The sequence below is a fragment of the Orcinus orca genome, chromosome 16 (assembly GCF_937001465.1).
Source record: "Orcinus orca chromosome 16, mOrcOrc1.1, whole genome shotgun sequence".
Taxonomy (NCBI): Eukaryota; Metazoa; Chordata; class Mammalia; order Artiodactyla; family Delphinidae; genus Orcinus; species Orcinus orca.
The window spans coordinates 30,106,953-30,128,436 of NC_064574.1; the positions used below are offsets into that span (position 1 = coordinate 30,106,953).

The 21,484-nt window shown below is 54.0% G+C and overlaps 3 protein-coding genes across 7 annotated transcripts; 2 read left to right on the forward strand and 1 right to left on the reverse strand.

The window, feature by feature from the left end:
* Nucleotides 1-756: 756 nt before the first annotated feature.
* Nucleotides 757-8,625, reverse strand: CPXM1 (carboxypeptidase X, M14 family member 1). 3 transcript variants are annotated; one of them, XM_049699097.1, is made up of 15 exons: nucleotides 7,370-8,625; nucleotides 6,828-7,155; nucleotides 5,374-5,535; nucleotides 5,077-5,186; nucleotides 4,830-4,969; nucleotides 4,634-4,724; nucleotides 3,857-4,007; nucleotides 3,684-3,772; nucleotides 3,233-3,356; nucleotides 2,949-3,145; nucleotides 2,682-2,861; nucleotides 2,300-2,597; nucleotides 1,985-2,124; nucleotides 1,235-1,337; nucleotides 757-1,133 (listed from the first exon to the last, which is right to left on the reverse strand). In XM_049699097.1, exons 2-15 carry the CDS (start codon nucleotides 6,997-6,999, stop codon nucleotides 895-897), a joined length of 2,196 nt encoding a protein of 731 aa, XP_049555054.1. In that variant the 5' UTR covers nucleotides 7,000-7,155; nucleotides 7,370-8,625; the 3' UTR covers nucleotides 757-894. The 3 variants fall into 3 exon arrangements, with proteins under 3 accessions (XP_049555054.1, XP_004285375.1, XP_033271630.1); XM_004285327.3 differs by lacking the exon at nucleotides 7,370-8,625 and having other exon boundaries at nucleotides 6,828-7,247; XM_033415739.2 differs by lacking the exons at nucleotides 6,828-7,155; nucleotides 7,370-8,625 and adding an exon at nucleotides 5,703-6,802.
* Nucleotides 8,626-12,882: 4,257 nt separating this feature from the next.
* Nucleotides 12,883-15,260, forward strand: TMEM239 (transmembrane protein 239). 3 transcript variants are annotated; one of them, XM_033415748.2, is made up of 3 exons: nucleotides 12,883-13,003; nucleotides 13,641-13,745; nucleotides 14,778-15,260. In XM_033415748.2, exon 3 carries the CDS (start codon nucleotides 14,792-14,794, stop codon nucleotides 15,245-15,247), a length of 456 nt encoding a protein of 151 aa, XP_033271639.1. In that variant the 5' UTR covers nucleotides 12,883-13,003; nucleotides 13,641-13,745; nucleotides 14,778-14,791; the 3' UTR covers nucleotides 15,248-15,260. The 3 variants fall into 3 exon arrangements, with proteins under 3 accessions (XP_033271639.1, XP_049555057.1, XP_049555056.1); XM_049699100.1 differs by lacking the exons at nucleotides 12,883-13,003; nucleotides 13,641-13,745 and adding an exon at nucleotides 13,762-14,483; XM_049699099.1 differs by lacking the exons at nucleotides 12,883-13,003; nucleotides 13,641-13,745 and adding an exon at nucleotides 14,492-14,644.
* C16H20orf141 (chromosome 16 C20orf141 homolog) lies at nucleotides 12,999-14,036 on the forward strand. The gene is given in 3 exon segments (XM_004285326.3): nucleotides 12,999-13,521; nucleotides 13,524-13,713; nucleotides 13,799-14,036. Coding segments are annotated over 3 exon segments (498 nt in total). The 5' UTR covers nucleotides 12,999-13,451.
* Nucleotides 15,261-21,484: the final 6,224 nt, after the last annotated feature.

Genomic DNA, 21,484 nt, shown 5'->3' on the forward strand with positions numbered 1-21,484 from the left:
ACCTGTGTCCCCTGCATTGGCAGGTGGATTCTCAACCGCTGCACCACCAGGGAAGCCCTCTTCCAACACCTTTATACCCAATGTCCAGCATTAAATTCCCCTCTTCTTGAAATATCTAGAGTGGGTTATTTTCCTGGCAAGATACTGACCGACACATAACTTCCCCTTCAGTCTGAAAGAAATGAATCGAATGCTGTCATTTACCAACACTCTCCAAAATGGCTGGTGAAGCAAACCCAAATGCTCTCAGCTGTTCTCTCTCTGGTTTTCTCCTTGGAGCTGTCCCTGTCCACACCCCAACACCATACCCGCCTCCCACCTAAACTTTGAGAACCGTCACCTCGATTGCATCCGGACTGACCCGCAGCGCTGTATTTCACTCCCATGCGTACACCTCCCTGGTCTCTGCTCCCACAGCAGCCAGCCTCCACCTTGGCATGCTTGTCCCCTCTTGACTGGGAGCCCCAGGAGGTTGATGGGCACTGTTTATCCTCGACTCCTTGCATGCTTGGCACTGAGCAGGTGCTTACAGAATGTTTCACAGCACCAAGTGGTGTCTGCCGCAGAAGTTGATGGGTTGAAGAGTTGCTCTGTCAAGCCCTGGTTCAGGAAGAACCCAGGTGGGATCCTCTTTCCACACTATTTTGCCAGAAGTCGACTGATGAGAGTATGCAAGTGTGTGCAGAATAGGATCGGGGAAGCTGAGGCCTGGCCCAGCTGGAGGACCTGGGACATAGAGACCACAGGAATATTGGCTGAGGTGCCAAATAGCTTTAATGAGACTGAGCATCTTTCCCCCTACTTTGTCCCTCCCTCCCAACTCTCCGTGCCCCCTCCTTCAGTTCTGGACAGGTCCAGCCTGCCCAAGGCTCTGGGGCTCTTCGGCTAGAGGTGTTAATTCTGTCCCCTCAGTCGCTCCAGCCGCCTCCGAAGGTCCGGGGGCACCTTGGCCCCAGCTGCCAGCAGCTCTCGAAGTCTCTGTTTGGGAGTCTTGGTGAGGTGGAAATTGCAGGGCACAGGGCCCTCTTCAAAGGTGACCCGGCAGTTCCGAGTCGCTGCGTGGTAGCCCTCAGCACTGGCAGTCACCACATAGTCCCCTGGGGTCAACAGGCGCCAATAATCCCCGCCCCATGCTGAGAGGAGTGAAAGGCAAGATCAGAGTCCAGTGGTCCTCAGCTTCTGACCCAGCTAAAGCCTCCCACACCTCCCCCCATCCCCTCCCGCACACACCCACCCGTTGTTACATCATGGTTAATCCCATCCACGGCAATGACAGCATCAGCAATCCCAATCTCCGTGTCCTTGTCCCTCACAACTCCGGCAATGCCCATGCGCACCTGTGTGGGAAAAGGTTATCAAAACCCCTTTCCTTCTGTGTGAAAATGTGGACTTCAGTTCATTTTCTGGCTCTGTTCCCCACAAATTTGATAGAGGTGGTGCGTCTACTGTTTCTACGTGACAATACTCTGGTGAAAATATCTCCTGATTGACAAATTGCATCTGGATTGGGAGAACTATAAATGCCTGGCAGGAGGGCATATCTATGGGCTTTCCCGAGTTCAGTGACTCGTTATTGGCCTTGTGTTTTAGAACTCTTGGAAACTATACTTACGGAGTCATTCCAAGGGACATGAGTTCTGTGAAAAGTGAAGTGTCTATGCCAGGGCATTTCCTGCACTTGCAAAATCGGACTCTTTTCTGAGAACAGCTCTGGGTCAGCTCTATGGACCATTGCCTGGACTGCTGTCAGGTCTATTCCCACCCGCTAACAATGTCTTACGCCACCCTGCTAGCAAACCGTGATTCCTGTCCTGTATCCCTCCAAGTCAACCTGATGCTGAGTGAGTGTGACCCATGGCACCTGTGAGTCAGAATGCTCAGCCTGACCTTAGGCTCAGCTCCCTATTGGGAGTTGCATCAACATGGAGAAGAGACCAGTCAGGAGTGACTTGGGCAGGCTGGGCACAGGGGATTCAGGTCCGACCTGTTCCAGGTAGGTGAGAAGGGCATCTTTGTTGTTCTCCCACTCCTGGCGCAGCTCGTTCTCGTGAGGAAACTTGTCACAGGACAGCTCCACAGTGACCTCAAAGCAGTTGGTGTGTAGGTAGCTGAAGTCATTCATGCCTAGGGGTACCGCAGACACTGGAGCCTAAAGGGGCGGGATGGGAGCCCTGCCCTCCTGGTGCCCTCCTCTGGGACACATTCCTGGTGACAGTTGACACCAGTGGTTATGTGAGAGCAGACTGTCTTATTGGGCAGAGTTATGGGGACGGAGCTAACCCCACCCTTGGGCACATACTCCCAGGAACTGTGTGCCAGTCAGCCCCGTTGATGATGTTGCCATACGAGGAGAAGTCCTGGCTGTGGCAGGGTCGGCGATCTGGGTCCTGCATTGCCCAATTAGTGCCAGCATAGACAGTGCTGAGCCAGCGAAACACTGCCTCATCTGGGGTGGGCGTGAGTTCACGGGCAGCCCACGGAGTCCGAGTCATGTCGAAGGGGTAGGACACCACGAGCTCACCCCCGTGGAGGTTGGCACTTAGCACAAAAGGGATCCGTTCCATCCACTTGATCACTGCCCGCGTTTCAGGAGCCACCTGGACAAGGGCAGGTCAGGGGGGTGGGAGACAGAGACAAAGGCCCCTAGGGTGGCCCTCCACCACTGCCCCCAGAATACTCACAGTGGCATTGGGCAGGGTGTAGTAAGTAGGCAGTGGCAGGTGATGGTTGGGGACAGTGTCAGGCACCAGCCCATCATCCTCTGCTTCCCACAGTGGTGTGTTGAGGTCAGCAAAATTATGGTTAAGGTCAATGCCCTGATGGTTCCAGCGGCCCTCTGCCCAGCCCACCAGCTCCGAGCCCTGCCAGGGACGAAGTTTGTTCAAGCCAAGCAGGCTCCAGGCACCACGACAGAAGGAGCAGGCTGGCCCTCGTGCCAAGTGGCCTACCCGGCGGAAGGCAGTCTCATAGCCGTCAGGGTTCATGGAGGGCAGCAGGTGAATGCGCGTCTCGGTGAGCAGCCGGGTCACCCGCGGGTCCCCTCTCAGGAACTCACGGCACAGGAACTGCATTAGGAGCAGGAGCAACTCCCGCCCCAGGGCCTCATTCCCATGCATGCCGGCCACGTAGCGCACCTCAGGCTCTCCTGGGAGCACACAGGTGCTCGCAACTGGCTCGTGCCCCTGTCCCTCCCCGCCACTGTGCCCACCTCTCCCACCCCACCTGCCAGTACCCAGCTCATGCTCCCCAGGCTGGTCCGACATTTCCATCACATACAGCTTCAGGCCCTGGTGGCTCTTCCCGATGCTGTAGACGCGGGTGATGTTGGGGCACTGCTCGTTCACCTGCTTCATCAGCTGGGGGGTGGAGTGCACCTCCCATGGTGCAGGGCATGGGAGGATCAGACCCAGGGGTCAGACCACATGTGGCCACGGAAGGACTTCAAAAGCTTGTGGTGGCCCATACAGATGGGGACACCATGGCACAGTACAGGAGTGGGCAGCAGCAGACCAGAAGGAAGGGTCAGAATAAGGGAGGCGCCATAACAAGGGAAATTGGGGCAGTTTAGGGGTCAACAGGAGGGTGAGATGAGGGTGGACATGAGGGCAATCATGGCCAGTTATGCCCTGGTAGGCGGAGGATCTGACATGGGCAGATCCTCCCACCTGGGTCATAGTGGTTACCTTCCTCATGGCTTTATAATCATGATGCCGGAAGTCCAGTGTGTCGGAGGATCCCAGCACAGGGACCTCAGGGAACAGACCATTAGGATCTGGTACAGGATGAGTTCGCAATAAAGGGGGAGTTCCCAGTGGAGGGTGCGCCCTGCCCATCCAACCCTTGTCTTACAGCCCACCTGAGACTGGGCAGGCCAGGATCTCTGCCCGGAGGCAGGATGCACCTCCCTGGAGCCAGGTCTGGGGCAGCAGGCGAATGAAACGGGCCACCTGCGGCTCAGGCAGGAGGTTCAGCACGGGTGTCTCTGGGTCCGAATTGGCAGGAAATACCTGGGGGCATCAAGTTCTTTGTAAGGGTGGCTTGAACCGCAGCAGCCAGCCTGGCGGAGGGCCCAGGGAAGGAGCTCAGGCCGCTGAGCTCACTGAAAAATCCACCCCGGTAGGCTCAGCTGGAGACTTGCCCACTATGTCAAACACAGACCGCTGCCCACAGCCTTTGCCAGCAGGCAGCCCTAGGCAGCCACGCTTTCCGTTTTGGTCACAGCTCATTAGACCAATATGGCCATGTGACTCAGGAGCAGCCAATCCTGGAGGTGGCCAGGACCCCACACTGTAGCCTGGGGTAAAAAGGGGTCATTGAGATGGGGAAGCCAGAGCTATGAGGAGGTGAGAAGTGATGCAAGGACCAGGGGCCCATCACCAGAAAGGGTGTTCCAGCAGGAGGCTGTGGCATGGAGGAAGGATTTGGGGAGGATACAGGCATCCAAAGCAGCCTGCCTCCCAAGGCTGTCTGCTGGGTGCCACCCATCCTGACAACAACCCCCCTTCTCCTGGGATGCCCAAGTGGACACCTGTTCCTTGTCCTCAGAGGAGCCCCAGCCCAGCCCAGCACCCTACAGTGGGCCAGGAGCCCAACTCTCAGCATAGAGGGCCCCAGCCACCATGGGACCTCTCACCGCGTCCATCCCACTGCTGCGATTCTTACTCCCCCACCAGGTAAGACTGTCATTGCTGAACTGGACCTTGTATGATGTGACCCAGTCATACCTGGCAGGAAAGATGGGTAGAGATGATGGGTGGCTCCCAGGACTCCCACCCCAGTCCTCCTGAGTCTGCCCATGACTTCCCTGGTCTGGAGATATCCTGCCTCACCTCCAGATGGAGTTCCTGCCCTGTGTGATAATGCCTGAGAAGCGGGTGGGGTGCCTAGCATCCACCTGAAGCCAGGGCTCGGCATCCTGCTGCTCGGCACACCAGGCACCATCAAAAAGGTCACCATCCTCGAGGCCTGACTGTGGGCACAGGACATAGTCATCGGAACCAGGTAGGCAGTATGGGGTAAGCCTTAACCGAAGGTGGGAGGGGCACGTAAGTAGGTCCTAGGGGTTGCCTTGCTGACCTGGATGTTGAGCCGTCCTCGGTGCGGTCCAAGACCAAAGGACTGGCTGCTAGATGCATCAAGCTGGTTATCTGAAACTCGCAGGGACTCCAGGCCCAAAGGGGGACAGTCTGGGACAGGGACAGAGCAGTAAAATGGGACCAGAGAAAGAGTGGTCAGGGCACACAGGAAGCTGAGCCTGAGCTTGCCAGTGTGTTGGACAGGCTGGGGGCATGTCTATGCCCAGGAGACCAAGAGCTACATTAGTTTGTGCCCCAGAGACTGCAAGTCTGGGCAGGGCCCCTGGAACGGTGGTACCTGGTTCTTGCTTCTTGGGGAGGTCAAGGGTCCTTGCAGGGCTGGTGGTCACTGAAGCCCCGGCAGTCACCGGGGGTCTGGGGGGAGTTAGCTTCTTTCGCTTCTTCATGATGATCTTTTTCTTCTTGATGACTCGAATCCGGACATGCTGTTCTGAGGTCCCTGGGGACCAAGGAGGCAGGGCACCAGGGAAGGAAAGGATGACACAAAACCCCAGATGGAGAGGTCTGCCAGCCCAAGAAAGCCTGCAAGTCCACAACAGGCCCCACCACACATATCCAAGAACCTTGGCATGGACTTAAAGGCCCACAGTCTGACCCCCAACCTACCTCTCCAGCCACTTCCTTGATTCCTTCTCCCCTCTGACGGCTTGGCCCTCACCAATAGAGAGCTACACTGCCGCTAGGAACTATCTGCTTACTCCAAAGAGCTGAATTTGGCTTTTTAACTCCTTCTTTGCCCGGCTGTCCCCTTCCCTGTCATCCACCACCTTTGATTTTATTGCCTAATTCCCATTCTTCCTTTGCATCCCAGCCCAGATACACTTCAAGGAGCCTTCCTTAGCTCCAGACTCGGTCTCATGCCCCAAAGCCTCTGTACCACCTCCATCATTATGTTTGCCGTCTGAGCTGAGACGTCCTGTCCTCAAATCCATGTCTGCCCGGGTGCTCAGGCCTTCCAGAGCTGGACTCCTGCCCTGCCTGCCCTTCAGTACAAAGCATTCATTGCACAGGGCAGGTGCCACTAGTTCCCCACCCAGCCTAGCTCCACAGATGCCCCTAGAACATGCTGTACATTTTTGTGTTAGGTGCCCTGTGCCTTTGCACAGACTGTTTCCTTCTTGGTTGCCCTCCTCTTCAGCTCTTCCTAATTCAGAGATACCCTTCAGGACCAGTTCCACTTGCCTCTCCCAAGAAGCCCTCCTAGGCTGCCAATCCCCTTGCTTTCCTCCTCTCTTACTCCCACATCTGAAAAGGTGGGAAGTCAGGCAGCCTTCCCCCTCCCTTCCCCAGGCAGTGCCGCGTTCCTCCTGGCAGAGAGCTCTTCTTCCCTTCCTCGGTTCTTTCCCTCCAGGCCCTGCCCTCAGTCTTGCTCTGCACCCTCCTCCTTTGTCTGCACCTCTTTCTCCCCTCCTCCTGGCTCTGGCCTCAGTTTCCTCATCTGTGAAAAGGGAAAGTTTGGGGCTGGAAGAGGCAGCATCCAACTGGTTCCTGTCCCAGGACTGCTGACTTGGTTTGGCAGGGAACTGGGGCTGCTGACTCAGCAGCCATTGTACCGGGCAGGGAGTGTGTGTGCGTGGGGAAGGGTCGCCACACAGGCGCTGGGCACGGAGTGTGGCGTGTGTGGCGTGTGTGTGGTGTGTGTGCGCGTGCTGGGGAGGGGTCGCCACACGGGGGGTAGAGGAGTGGGACAACCGGCCCGCGGAAGAAGCGGGCCGTGGGTCGGGAGCTCACCGTTCTTGTTCCCTGCGGACAGCTCTGCCTGGCTGCTACGCGGGGCCGGGGTCGAGACCGGGGCCTCGGTGGTCGCGGGCGACGCCAGGCCCAGCACCGAGGCGCCGGACGCCCCCAGACTCACCCCGACGGCAGGCGCGAAGGTGACCAAGGCGAGCAGGAGACCCCACATGGCTGGGTCCAAAGCGAGGACACGCGCTGGTCCCGCGATGGCCGGTGGGTTCGCCTCTTCCTGCTGGGGCTCGGGAGCCCCCCGCCCCTTCCTGCCGCCGCCGCACGCCCCCTGCGGCCTTCGACACGCCCACAGCCCGCTAGTTGGCCTCGGACCCTGGAGCCGAGGGGTAGGCAGGGGAGGGGAGAGGAAGGAACGGGGAGGGGCCAGGGCTGCAGCCCAGGGTCTCCTCACCCGCCGACCTTCCCCCTCCCTCTCTGCCCCGCGCCCCAGCCCCCCGCACCTAACCACATATTATCCTCTCTCGGCAAAGACCCTGCACCTTGGATTCCACGCGATCCTGTGCGCCTGTCCCACAGTGGGCACTTACTGTGTACCATGCCCCGTGCCAGGCGCTTTACCCGTGGCCTCTCAGACAAATCTCATCTTACAAACTGGTAAACTGAGGCTCAGGGCGGCTAACTGACTTAGCCTAGGTAGCGAAGCCGAGAACTTTGGGGAGGAAACTACAACCCGTGAGGGAAATCTATCCAGTCAGAACCCCCTGCCAGGACGGGTGGGACGGAAAGAAGGGTGAGAGGAAACTGAGGCGGCGGCTGGGGTACGGAGTGGGGGAGGGCTGGCTTTCCAGGAATTCTTCTGAAGGACACCCAAGGGGCCCAGCTAGAGGCGGTGCTTCCCACCCCCGCACCGCGGCGCCCCGCCTCTCCTCTCTCTTCCTTTCCCCAGCCTCCTCTCCTTTGCTCACCCGGCTGCCACGTTCCGGGGTTACATAATCCGAGTAGAGGCGTCCAAGCCTATGCCCAGCGGGCTGGGGCAGGGGGTGGAGGGCGAGGCTGATGCATGTCCTGCCCTCCCCCGCCTCACTCTCCTCTGGGAGCCGGCAACCCTGGTCTGCGTCTTCGGGACCACCTCCGACCCCGGGATTCCAGAGCGCAGGACCCTCCCCATCCCCCTCCGAGGTCCCCTTTGGCTCCCCCACACCAGGGTCGCCTCCCCAGAAGGAAGGCATTCGTCCACTGTGCGCCTCTGGCCGGGGCTTTGCCTTTGCAAGGATCCCGCCAGGGAGACACTGCCATCCCCAAGTAAGAAGAGATGCCCAGAGGTGGCCGGGAATCCTCCGGAGTGCGCGGGGCCCCTGAGCAAATGTTTTCTGCAAGGTCACTACCCATATGAACCATTTGAATTACCCTAAATCAGCGTGTCAGCACCAATCTCGTCGGATCTCTCGAAAGGAATATGCGCTCCTGGAACTGAGACCCACCCCCAGTAAGAACGATCTCATAGACTCGAGTCCCGGAGCTCCTCAAGGCATTTGGTCCACGCCATGCGCTCTGGGTAGAGAACCCCCGAAAGGGAGTAACTGGGATAGGGCCCCCGCGGGTCCTGCTCCCGCCTTAGAGCGCCCCGCCTGGACACCACTGCCGGGACCCAGTCACCAGAGGAGGATCTAGAAAAATTCAAGGAAGGCATGCCGAAGCGGAGGGTCCCTGAAGCGCCGGGCCGAGTCAGCGGCAGAAAGACGGTACTGCGGCCCCAGGCTTCGCAGAGGTGGGAGGCAGGGAGAGGCTCTGTGGAGCTAGAAGCGGGTCTGTACAAGTCCTGAGGACTACTCCACCTCCCGCCAAAACCCAGTCTGCCCACTTCCCGGGCCCCACCCTCATCCAAGTTTCACAGAGTGGTGCGAGAGGGTCGGGGCAGAACCTGGCTAGGACAGGTCAGCCTCCTGAGGTTCCCACCTCCTCCAAGCCCTTCCCTACACCGCAGCCAAATTGTCCTAGTGCGCTCACCTTCCAGGCTATTCCTGAAAATGTTCTTCCCCACCCACAGCTTTCCCACCTCATCTCCCTGTGTTCTCCCCCTGGCTCATATCTCTCCAGTCACACAGGCATTCTAGCTGTTCCTCCAATGCACCAGCCCCATCCAGCCTCAGGGCCTTTGCACTGGTTCACCAAGTTTGTATCCTATCACTCAGATGGCCTTTCAATGTTACTTACTTCCCTGACCATTCTGACAAAAGTAAACTCCAGCCTCCACACGTACTATATCCTCTCACTCTGTTTTGTTATTGATTCAAGGTACTCAACCCTCTCTGAATATATCTTGTGTTATTTATTATGTGTTCTTTGTCTGGGTCCCCACTCCCACCCAGCAGAAGGTAAGCAACCCCACAAGAGCCTTTTGCACCCAAATGTTCACAGCTGTACCTCAGGGCCTAGAACAGTGCTTGGTCTCTAGTCAGTGCTCAAAAAGTATGTGTATAATATGTTCAAGGTTAGAGGGGACCCAGCAGGGCTGGAGGGAAGCTGGCCTCCTCAACAGTGCCAGGTTTTACAGGAGAGGAGTTGGCCAGCAATGAACTGGGAGACATGCCCCCAAAGAGACTGGTGGGACGGGGCATGCTGGCCATCTCCCACCAATCTCCCACCTCCTCACACCCCTTCTAACTTGCTCATCCCTTCTGTTCTCCCTGCTCAGCTGCTGCCTTTGGCCCTTGCCATTTGGTTGCCTAGAGCTGCAAAGGCACCAAGTCCGGAAGCAGGGTCTAGAGGTGGCGGCTTCCAGGGTGCAGGTACTTGCACAGCCAGATCTCTAGCCCGGGGAGCCAGGTGGAGGCTTTTTCGTGGCCCCCCGAGAGCAAGGCTATGTTGCAAAGCACAAATGAGCAAGACTGAGCTAGACTGGGTGGAGATACCTGCCCCAAAGGGATTTTGGCTTAAGGGATGGTCTGGGACTCTCCTGGTTGCTCCCCAGTGTGGTCAGGTGGCTGGAGGCAGAGACGATAGATGACTTTGGTGCCACACAGGCTTAATGTCACATCCTACTTCTGCTGTTCATTTTGTTTGCGTATCCTTGGGCGGTAATTTTACCTCTCCGAGCCTCAATTTTCTCATCTGTAAAATGGGAACAATAATATCTTCCTCTTTGGGTTGCTGTGAAGTGAGATAATATGTGGTTCTTGGGGGCCACTACCAGATGAATTAAAGGTAGGGAAACAGCGTAACACAGTCCTCTTGCTCCCACATACGCAGATGGAATAAAACATTATCAAGAGAAGAGAGGAGGCTATGTGTCTGGCTCTACAAATTGAGAAGTAGGCAAATCTGCTGCCTCTCTGTGCCTCCTAATCTCCTGTCCCTGGTACTCACTCCCCACTAAGTGCTCTCCCTATGATGCAGGTGAGCTTTGATGGGCACTCCTGTGGCACCTAGAAGCATCTCCCCACGTGCCCGTCTCCCCTCACCACTACCTCCCCCAGCTATCTCTCTTTTGTACATCAACGTCTTCTAGAGCCTTATTCCTCAAAGTGTGGCCGAGGACCAACAGCATCAGCAACCCCTGGGAGCTTGTTAGAAATGCAGAATCCCTGCCAAGACCTACTATATCAGAATCTGCATTTTAAAAAGATCCCCAGAGGATTCAACCCCAGGAGATTCAGGTGGGCTGAGAAGCATTAGATGGAGGTTTAGAGCAACTCCATCTAAAATGCATGAGATTCACAGCTTTCTGAGGTTGATGGTGTTTGATGCTGTTACTGGAAATTTTATCTCAAGCCGTATGAGGACATCCACGTAACATTAGGAAATTGGTATTTCATTCATCCTGGGAGGGTATATTCCTGATCTCCACCAAAGGACCCTATACTGATTTGCTTGTTTTAAATGAAATCATTTTAATCGAAATACTACAGAATATAATTTTTAAGACCTTTTAAAAAATTATTTATTTATTTTGGGTACACCAGGTCTTAGTTGAGGCATGCAGGATCTTCAGCTGCAGCATGCAGACTTCTTAGTTGTGGCATGCATGCAGGATCTAGTTCCCCAACCAGGGATCGAACCTGGGTCCCCTGCATTGGGAGTGTGGAGTCTTACTCACTGGACCACCAGGGAAGTCCATGCAGAATATAATTTTAAAGGTAAATCACATATAGGCCTATAACAGAAGATTCTTCTCTATGCTTCTCTATTCTCAAGTCAACCACTTTTAGTTCTGTTTGTTATTCCTTCTTGTATTTACCTTTATGCTTCTATTGCTATTTCTTGGATTTTTATGTTTAGATGTTATCTGTGGATTTCCTGCTATGGAATTAAGGATTTCGCTTTCCTACCACCCCTCCCCGCAACATACACCAAAATACACATACACATTTCCTCCTGCCATCCTCCCAAAAGAACTAAATCACTGGAGTCAATATTCAGTGCTTATATTATGACCATGTAAAGATTATTGTTCAACTTTTTTTGTTCGCTGGAGTTAGCAAGTACTTTGTTTTATCATTTGCTTGGTTTTCAAGGCACTAGTTGCTAATTCAATCCCAAAGCTTCCAACAGAACTAAACATTTTGCATATGTCTAAAAACAGCAGATAGGGACTTCCCTGGTGGCACGGTGGTTAAGAATCTGCCTGCAGGGCTTCCCTGGTGGCGCAGTGGTTGGGAGTCCGCCTGCCGATGCAGGGGACGCTGGTTCGTGCCCCGGTCCGGGAGGATCCCACGTGCCGTGGAGCGGCTGGGTCCGTGACCCATGGCTGCTGAGCCTGTGCGTCCGGAGCCTGTGCTCCGCAGCGGGAGAGGCCGCAGCAGTGAGAGGCCCGCGTACCCCAAAAAAAAAAAAAAAAAAAAGAATCTGCCTGCCTATGCAGGGGACATGGGTTCGAGCCCTGTTCTAGGAGGATCCCACATGCTGCAGAGTAGCTGAGCCCGTGTGCCACAACTACTGAAGCCCGCGCGCCTAGAGCCCGTGCTCTGCAACAGGAGAAGCCACTGCAATGAGAAGCCCTCATACAGCAACGAAGACCCAATGCAGCCAAAAATAAATAAATTAGAAAACAAACAAACAACAAAAACCCAGCAGATAATCAGTTTCATTTTCTTCTGGAGACATCCCTCCTGGAGCATCTATCTTTTGATTCCAGGCTGGGTTGCTTGCTTTCTTCACCTGGAAACATAGCTGATGTCCCAGGTCTTTCTCATCACCACTCTCCTGTGTTTAGTCTCACTTCTTTCTTAGTTTAGTTCCTTATTTTTCTGAAGCACATGCTCCAGTAGCTTCCTAAGAAAGAGTGTATGCAAGGTCAAGTTTTTGAAACCTTGTTTGGCTTAAAATGTCTTTATTCTACCCTCATACTTGATAATCGTTTAGACAGATATGTTACTAGGTTGTAAATCATTTTCCCTCAGAATTTTGTGGGCATTGCTTTATTGCTCTGGGAAGACTCAGAAAAAGGCGATCAATGAATGGTTCCAAGGGCTGGGGGCATTGGCTCTATGACTGTTGAGCTCACCACCACCAAAGATGTCAAGGTCACCAGGCTTGAATCTTTGAACAGAATCCCCTGGAGGCAGATATGCAGCCGGACCCTTGCTCTGTCTCCTCCTCTCCTAGGGCCTGTATGGTCACTGTCCCCCTACCCCTACCTCCATCAGTTTTCCTTCGAAGTACGATATGTGAACAAGGATTAAGTTCTCTCAGTTATGACCCATTTCCACTCTTGCCTCTCAAGTCACTAAACTGAGCCTCTGTAACCATTTACAGATTATTAGTGGAGATAGGTTTCTTTTCCAGGTGACCAATCCCTTCATACATGCTCATTTTCCATAATTTCATTCTTGGAGGGTGACCGTAATCTCCAATTTTGGGGTTACTATGTTGTAGCCCTCTTACAGTCATTCTCTGTGCCATTTCTGGAATGCCAGTATCCAGAACACCTCCCACAAACAACAATGCTTCAAACAGCTAAACAGCCCCTTCCTGCCCCACCCCCATTTAGTAGGTCATGTGGGAGCCCTGCCCCAGAAAGCCTCTGGTTGCTTCCTGGCAGAGTCTATCTCTGCATTCCAGGACTGCAGTTCTGAAAAATCCCCCACAGGGGATTCCCCAACAGGAGCCCACAGGCCTCACCCTACTTTCAGAGGAGAGAGCTGGGGACAGACAGATTGAGTGACTTGCCCCTGGACACCCAGCCCCGGGAACCCGAGAGACAAGCAGCCCTTCATCCTGTGGTAAGCTGCCCAGGTGGTGATGGGGTTATAATGCCTTCCTGGCAACTCAAATCCCCACCGGAGGGCCCTAGGGCGGAGAATTAGCAAAGACAAGAGGATTAGTCTTAGCTCTCAAAAGTCAGACCTCCCTTTGGCTAAACTCTGCCTAAGCTACCCACTACTTATGAGGCCAGAACCAGCATTAGCCTGCTCCTTACCCCAGGTCCCCACCTGGCAGTAGGTCACAATGCTCCAGCCGCCCAACCCACCAGAATGGCTGACTGAAGTGGGAGGGGGTGAGGAGGGTTTGGTGGGTGGGTGCGTGGGGAGGGGGAGATTTCTAAGGAGCCCAGCTCCCCACTGCCTGAGCTCACCCTTGAGTGTCTGCCAGGGCCCCACCCCCTCCCATGGTCCTCCCCCCAATACTCCTTCCCAGCCCTAGTCCTTCGTGTAACCTCCACCTCCCTCCATGACCCGCCTCTGCTTACCCAGGTCCGAAGCCCTTGCTTATCCTGTCCCAGTCCCTTCCAGGGGCGTGGGTGTGGGGAGGGATCGGGTAGCCCAGTGGGTCCATGTGTGTCCCCCTGGGGCCCTAGCCAGGCCCAGGTCCTGGACAGTGTCCTAGGGCTGGGGGCACTGGGGCTGACAGTTCGGGCAGTCTTTTCCACAGCTGGCTCAGCCTCGCTGCTGCTGCTACTGGTCAGCTTACTGGCCTTCGACCTGCTCCACCGGTAAGTGGACAGCAGCCTGGAAGGTTGGGCAGGTGAGCAAGGGGTCAACCTCCCAAAGCCCAGCTGCCACCCTTTCTCTCCACAGGCCTGCAGGTCCCACCTGGCCACAGCACACACATCTCACAGGGGGCCAGAGTCAGGGGGCTGGCGAGGGTCCAGGGCAGCAGGAGGCTCCACTCCTGCCCACAGTGGCAGCCACAGGATGACTCAGCCTCCAGGAGGCTCTGCTGCTGCTGCTCCTGGGCCTGGGGCTACTTCCGGGAGCCCGCGGCATGCCCTTGGCACTGCTTGCCCTGGCTTTCTGCCTCCATCCTTGGGCCTGAATGCCCTCCGGAAATACACTGACCGTGCTGTTTCCTCAGGCCTCCTTTCCTCCACCCTGGTCTGGGAAGGTGGGAGGATACTCCTTTATCCCCCAGCCTGCACCTACATTGGGGGACCTCTGAGGTCTCCCCACAATGTGGACAGTAGATACCTAGGTCTGAGTCCGAGGGCATCAGTAAAAAGTGAGATAAGGGACAGGGAGCCCAGTGCAGGGAATGGAGCCATCTCAGAACCTCTAGGTTAGGGGTCACTATTCTGGCCTCCACTGTGGTTCTGGAGAATGAGGGTCCAGAGAGAAAGAACTGCAAGAGAGTGGAGTGGACTGGATATCGGCCAGCAGGGAAAGGAGGATCCAGAGAGGTCTTTCCACAAGAAAACATGAGAAACTACATCTGTGGGCTCACCAGGTTCCCTGCCAGCCTGGAGGGTCCATGAAAGAGGCTCAGGTAAGCCTCACATCCTGCAGTGTTTCCTCTCTTGGCTGGACCCCACCCTAGTCCAGGTCACAATGGGGCTCCTTTGGGAAGGGTGGGGACAGTGAGAGTGGGGGCTCCACTCTGGCTGGGCGCTGCAGGAAGCAACATGACCTAGGTGGCTCTGCCCAGAGGTAAGACCCATGCCCCAGCTCAAAGCCCCACCACACCCATGCTGGTACCCTCCTGACCCCTGCACGCTCACCCACCCTAAGGTGCCAGGCATCTCCAGGGCTGCTCCTGCAGCTGGCGTGGCTCTCTCCCCAGGTGCACCAGAGGTGATGCAGCAGCCGCGAGCGGAGACGCATGCCATCAGGGCTGGTGAGGGGCCACAGCGTGCGGTGCCCTGGTCGGCCTGGGTCACGCGGGAGGGCTGGGTGCGCTGGTGCGTGTGCCATGTGCCCCCAAGCTGGACACAGTGGTGGACCACATCAGGCTGGCGGCAACCGCTGCAGCGTGTGCTGTGGGGTCTGGAGGGGATCCTCTACCTGCTGCTGGTGCTGATGCTGTGCCACGTGCTCTTCACCACCGGCTCCCACCTGCTGAGCTCCTTGTGGCCCGTGGCAGCTGCAGCGTGGCTCCATCTGCTGCCGGCTGTCCTGCTGCTGGTGCTCAGTGCCCTCCCCGCCCTGCTTTTCACCGCCTCCTTCCTGCTGCTTTTCCCCACACTGCTGAGCCTCGTGGGCCTCCTCACCTCCATGTCTCACCCAAGCCATGCTCAGGACTTGGACCAATAGAAGGGCAACCCCATCCTGCTGCTTGTGTCTGTTGAGCCCTGGCCTAGGGCCTGAAGCCCAGGGGAGAGGGAGGGCAGTTGGGACCAGGGCCTTCCTGCCTCAGCAGGCCCCAGACCTTCAGGCCTTAGTTGGGACTGGTCAGGGCATGCATGATGTTGCTGGAACTGGCAGGGTAGACTGTCCTGGCCTCTGGGCACCTCCCTCAAGCTGATGCTGCAGGTACTTGGGGTGTGGGGGCAGGGACTTTGAGAAGAGACATTAGGGCAGAAGGCTTAGCCAGGGGCAGAGCTTAACCAAGCCGTCAAGAGCTCCCACATGCATGTGGTGACACCACTGGGGCCCCCTTAGCAGCTGGCAGCATCTTTTTTTTGCAGCTGCTCAACTGTCTCAGCTTCAGACTCATAGAGAACTACTTGGGTACCTCTGTATTTGCCGTTCCCCCCACCAACCTCCTCTTTCCACTTCCCCAGGCTCTAGAAAGGGCCCACTGACAGAAACTTAGCTGGGAGAGGTCTAGCCAGAAGCCTCATGGGACCTCAGCCAACTCACCTTCCGGACCTTTCTGCCCAAGCATTCCCCACTCCCTAGACTTCCTACCTCCTGCCTCCGTCCACATCCCCACCTCTGGGAAATGGGCCAACCAGTGTAGTGAGGTTCCCAGAGAGCACTTACTCTTTAAGACTCCTGAGGTTTGCTATGGAAAAACAAACGAGAAGTCCCATTTCACCCACCTATGCAACGTGTGGCCTCGGCCAATTAGTTTCTTTGAGCTTTGGTATTAAGTGGGTCCTGTCATGGAGCTGTTGTGAGTCAAAGGCAATAATACCTATGTGTGAAGTACTTTGAAAAGACCAGAAAACTGCACGATATTGTATTGAACTCTAAAGAGCAGATAGCTTCTCCAGGCCTTCAGAGAAATGTTCTGTCATGGATACAACTGGGGCCCTACCATGGTAAACAGCGATGGACGAATGTGAACAAAATGTAAAAGGTTGTATGCCATGAAATCTCAAAATATGCAGGTGTTGAACTCTTCTGATTGTGAAATGCTTGGGGCTGGGGCTTGGTGCCAGGAAAAGTCTTGCACAGCTATGTGAGTGGGGAAAGCACGGTCCACGGGTTTCTAAAACCAACCCAACAAGCTGCTTACAGCACCAGGAGGGCCTTGGAAGGTGGCATCCCTTGATGCCCAGGATGCTGGCTGTTCACACATCAGCTAACCCTCCAAATAAAACAGTGAGTGATCAGTTACTACAGGTAAGACATTTGATAGATAAGACCCACCACCTGACCCCCACCTCACTCCAGACCTCCACCTAATCCCTGACCCTCCCCAATCTAGTCTTGACCCCACTATATATATAACCCTAAAACCCCTGTTCCTAAATCCCTCAACCAAAAGGCCCCTCTCCTGCCAGCTAGATACTCAAGCCCTGGTGACCAGCCCCTAGAACCCAGGTTCATTTTTGCTAAAACCCATTTGCTGCAGAGTTTCATAACTCTGGTCATCTGGCCACTAGTCATCAACAGCAGCTCCTGAAACCCCAGACACAGTCCTCCTTTTTTCCTTTCAGTTCTCCCTGAAATATGACCTGGTAGCAAGGGCAAAGGCAGGACATGGAGGTGGAATAGGTTCATGGTTAGCACGGGCTCTGGTGTATTAGCTGAAGCTGGGTTTGAATCCCAGCATTGTCACTTTCTAGCTCCATGGCTTTGGTAAAAATTGCTAAGCCTTCTTGAACTTCATTTTCCTCTTGGTTAAAACAAAGGCAAGAACACCTGTCTTGGGGCCCCTGTGGGGCACTTGGTATGTGAGGCAAAGTTTCTGGACTGACTCCTCACACCACAAACTGTAGCTATGCTGTTACCATCCCATTTTAGAGATGAGAAGTCAGGCACAGGATAGCTACTTGCCAATGGCAAGGCCAGGTTGTTTGAGTCCTAGTCCAGCCTAACAGGCTACTAAAGGGAAAGCAATGGAGGAGATATAACCTAACTGAAGACCGCAGGGCTTCTCAATGCCTGTTCTTTAAGCTCCTGTCAGAGATGAAGCCAGGATGCCAATCTTGGGCACATCATTGACTTGGTCGTGCATTGCTAGCCAGGGACATCACTCCAGAGCCTTGGGGCCACTCTGATTGAGAGAGGAGGTTTCGGCCCAGACCAGACACGCTGGGGGGCAGGATTTTGGCAGGAGCAAGGAGAAGGCCTTCTTCCCTTCCCCACATAAATATATATCTTCTACCCTCCTGCGTTGCTGGTGTGGGGTAGGGTGGCACAGCCAGACTGGAGAGCAGGTAGGCAATACTTAACAAATTAGATCAACACATACCCTGTGACCCAGCAACCCAAAATGAATTCTCACAGAGGCCCATAATGGCCTTGTTCCTCAAAGTGTGGTCCCAGGGCTAGCAGTATAGGCATCACCTGTAAACTGGCTACAAATGTAGAGGCTCAGGCCTCGCCCCAGGTGTGATGAATCAGAACCTGCATTTTAACAAGACTCCCAAGGGATAACTTTGCACACTGTGAGAAGCGCTGCAGGTGAGGGGATATGTTGAGGGGATACGTCTGAGAATGATGATTGAACTCACTGGTGGTGGCAGGAAATGGAAAATGTGAAACATGGTGGATGAGCACTGTGGAGAGGAGGCAGCAGTTAGAAAGGGTGGAAGCTATATGGATTGATCTTGAAATCCTAGCGTTGAGTGAAAAGAAGCTGAATGAAAAATAATGCAATTTTTTTCACACAAACTTAAAATGCATGCCAACAAAACCAGACACTTTCTTCTTCTTCTTCTTTTTTTTTTCTTGATAAGAACAAAAAATAGAATGGAATGGCGAACTCTAGAGCCAGCCAAATGGGATGGATGGAGTACACAGATAAAAGGAAATAAAGTGAGGGACCTTGCAGAGAGGGAAGAAAAACATAACTCCTGAAATTACTTTAAATGTAGACAAAGTCATCCATTTAGACTTAAAATGCTTAATAATGCAAGTCTGGGGAGAATGAACATGCTAGAATGAAGTTCTAAGCCCTTCCGTTTGGGCCAAGAAGGGAAAGCTGTCCCACTGGCCTCAGTGACCTGGGAGGTTGGGTGAGTTTTCTTTGCTGGCCCTACCCCATCCAACACCGCAGCGGGCTCAGATGGGGTGGGGTTCCAGTAACGCTTGTGGCCTGGCCAGAAAAATAATCAGATCAGGCGGAGCATAAAGAACCGGAGTGGAGGAGGTGTCAGCCGCGAGGGGCCTTGCATGTGAGAAAGCAGAGAGAGGATCCACAGCGGCATACACGCACCCTGGGGGGGCGCCTAGGAGCAGGAGCGCCCGGTAGGACTTTCCTCTGCCCCAAGGACCGGGGAGCAATGAGTAGGAGCGGCCAGGATGCGGGAGGGTCAGAGAGGGCGGTGTCAAGGGGGATCATAAGGCTGGGGGCTCCACTTGAGCTAGAGTTGTCAGTGGCCACCCTAGAGGGAAGAAGAGGGGTCTCTGGAAGCAGGCGGTGCGGTGCCCAGGGAACCGCTCAGGACCAGCTACGGGAAGCCGGGAGGGGGCGCTCTCACCCAGACGCTTCTGTGCCGGGGAAAGGGGGCGGCCCCGCCCCCGCTAGCGGGTGAGGGGAGCAGCACTGCTCGCCGAGAGTCCGTGGTCACAGAGAAGGAGGGGGCCGACTGGATCCTTGGGGGAGGAGGAGAAGACCTGCGCTGCGTGGGGAGGTTGCCCCAGGAGCGACCTCTAGGCTCAGGTGCGCGGGAGAGGGGTCAGGGCGACGGCTGGAGAGCGCCGAGCTCGCGCGTTGACCGTGGAGGCACAGTTGGGGTGGGCATGGGCCTTATGTTGGGAAGGAAATCCCTAGCCTTGCCAGGGATCAGAGGGCTGTGGGCACCCACATAGGGTAAGTGCTAGCCACCCCCGTAAATCAACACCTCCCCCCACCTCCACCCCACCCCCGGAATCGCAGCCCCTTGACTCGGTGCATGGCTTGCTCCCCTAGCGGAGACCTCCAGCTCTGGCTACGAAGAGTCGGGCTTGGCTGGGTGTGGGAAGGAAATGAGGAGGGGGAGAGGTATCTCCCGGGCCGGGCCGGCAGTGGCCGAGAGGGTAGATCTTGGGGCCAGGAAGGAGCATCTCCGGCCCACTGGCGGCTTCATTGACTCCTCAAAATCTCCTTAACCCAAAACTCTAGCCTGAGTTCCCCAGCCTGAAACCCAGAGGCATCGAGGGCAGAGCTCATGAGAATCCAGGAGAAGGAAGGGCCCAATCTAGCTGGCTTCACTGTCTCCGACTGCTGTCCCAACCCTAGTCTATTATTCCATCCTTCCGGGGGTAAAGACCTGTCTTTTATAAGGTTCTGTCAGGATCTGGATGCAACCAACTTTGGACAAGTTATTTTCTGCTGAGCAAACATTTCTATTACCTTTCAAATATTTTCCATCTTCAAAATAAAAGAACTTAGGAGCTGTAGCTTTTATCATATTTTCTGGCCTGTGTCTTCAAATGTCTAAAACCAAAAAAGTTTTTAAAATTGATATGTGATACTGTATACTTGCAAAATATTTGTAACATATATGTAAGTTGTGAAGCCCTCTAAACCCAAGGATACCACATCCATCTAAAAGCCAGATGTTATGAGAATAGGTCCTCTTCCTTTGTGTTCATCTTCTGACTATACAAACTGGAATTCCCAGACAATGGTATATGGAATTGCTGTTCACAGGTAACTTTGACTTGATCCTGATTTTAAAAGAACTGCTTTTAAGTTTCCACCATTAAGAATTACTGTGGAGTTTTGATAGTTAACTTTTATCCAGTCAAGGAAATTCCTTTCTATTCCTAGTTTGCTAGTAGCAGTTTTGATCATGAGTGGATGTTGAATGTTAAAAAAAATTTTTTTTTCTTCATCTACTAAAAGGACTACTTATTCTGCTTTATTCTGTTTATATGGTGAATTAAATTTTTAGGTGTCTTTTTAATGTTAAACCACTCCTGGATATCCTGATTCTTTTTTTTTTTTTTTTTTTTTGGCCAAACTGCACGACTTGTGGGATCTCAGCTCCTGACCAGGGATTGAACCAGGCCATGGCAGTGAATCCTAACCAGTAGGCCACCAGGGAACTCCACTGGTTCCCTTTTAATTGACATATAATTCATACATTTTACATATGAATAAAATGCACAAATATCGAGGGTATGGCTCAATTAAAAAAATTTTTTTGCCCTCACTGCACGGCATGCAGGCCGACCTGGGATTGAACTCATACCCCTGCATTGGAAAGGCAGAGTCTTAATCACTGGACTGCCAGGGAGGTCTCTGGCTCAATAAACTTTAACATATTTGTGTGTCTTTGTGTGGCCATGTAACTACCAGCCAGATAGAACTTTTCCATCATCCCAGGTAGTTCCATCATGCCCTTTCCCAACCAATACCTCTCCCAAAAGGTAACCACAATTCTGATTTCTATCACCATAGATTAGCCTATTCTTGAAATCATGCAGAATAAAATCATATAAAATGTATTCTAGTTTCTGGCTTCTTTCAACATTATATCTGTGAGATTTATCCATGTCGTTGCATCTATCAGCATTTGTTTTCCTTTATTACTATCCCATTGTATGGGACGAATATCCACTCTCCTTTTTTTAAAAAAATTATTTGTTTTTGGCTGCATTGGGTCCTCGTTGCTGCGCGCGGGCTTTCTCTAGTCGCGGCGAGCAGGGGCTACTCTTCATTGCAGGCTTCTCATTGCGGTGGCTTCCCCCCCGGCTGCAGAGCTCAGGCTCAAGGCACACGGGCTTCACCAGCTATGGCACACAGGCTCCGCAGTTGTGGCTCACAGGCTCCAGAGTGCAGGCTCAGCAGCTGTGGCGCATGGGCCTAGTTACTCTGTGGCATGTGGGATCCTCCCAGACCAGGGCTCAAACCCGTGTCCCCTGCATTGGCAGGCGGATTCCTAACCACTACGCCACCAGGGACGCCCCCACTCTCCTGTTGATGGACATTTGGCTTGTTTCCAAGTTTTGGCTACTATGAAAAAAACTTCTATGAATATTCTTGCATAGGTCTTTTGGTAAATCTGTCTAGACGTACTCATTTCTCTTGAAGTGAAATTGCTGAATCACAGAGTACATAAATGTTCAACTTTAGTAAATGCTGCCCAAGAATTTCCAAACTGATTTGTACCAAGCAGTGGTTCCACTGCGTTTTTTAGCCTATCCGCCTAATTCACTGTTTGGAGT

Excerpts from the sequence above, each read along its gene's own strand:
- CPXM1 (XM_049699097.1), bottom strand. The coding sequence starts at position 6,999 with ATGTGGGGTCTCCTGCTCGCCTTGGTCACCTTCGCGCCTGCCGTCGGG. Across the intron at positions 1,338-1,984 it reads TTCTCACCTACCTGGAACAG|GTGCGCATGGGCATTGCCGG; the intron begins GTCGGACCTGAA and ends TTTCCCACACAG. Across the intron at positions 1,134-1,234 it reads TAACCATGATGTAACAACGG|CATGGGGCGGGGATTATTGG; the intron begins GTGGGTGTGTGC and ends CACTCCTCTCAG.
- TMEM239 (XM_033415748.2), top strand. The coding sequence starts at position 14,792 with ATGCAGCAGCCGCGAGCGGAGACGCATGCCATCAGGGCTGGTGAGGGG.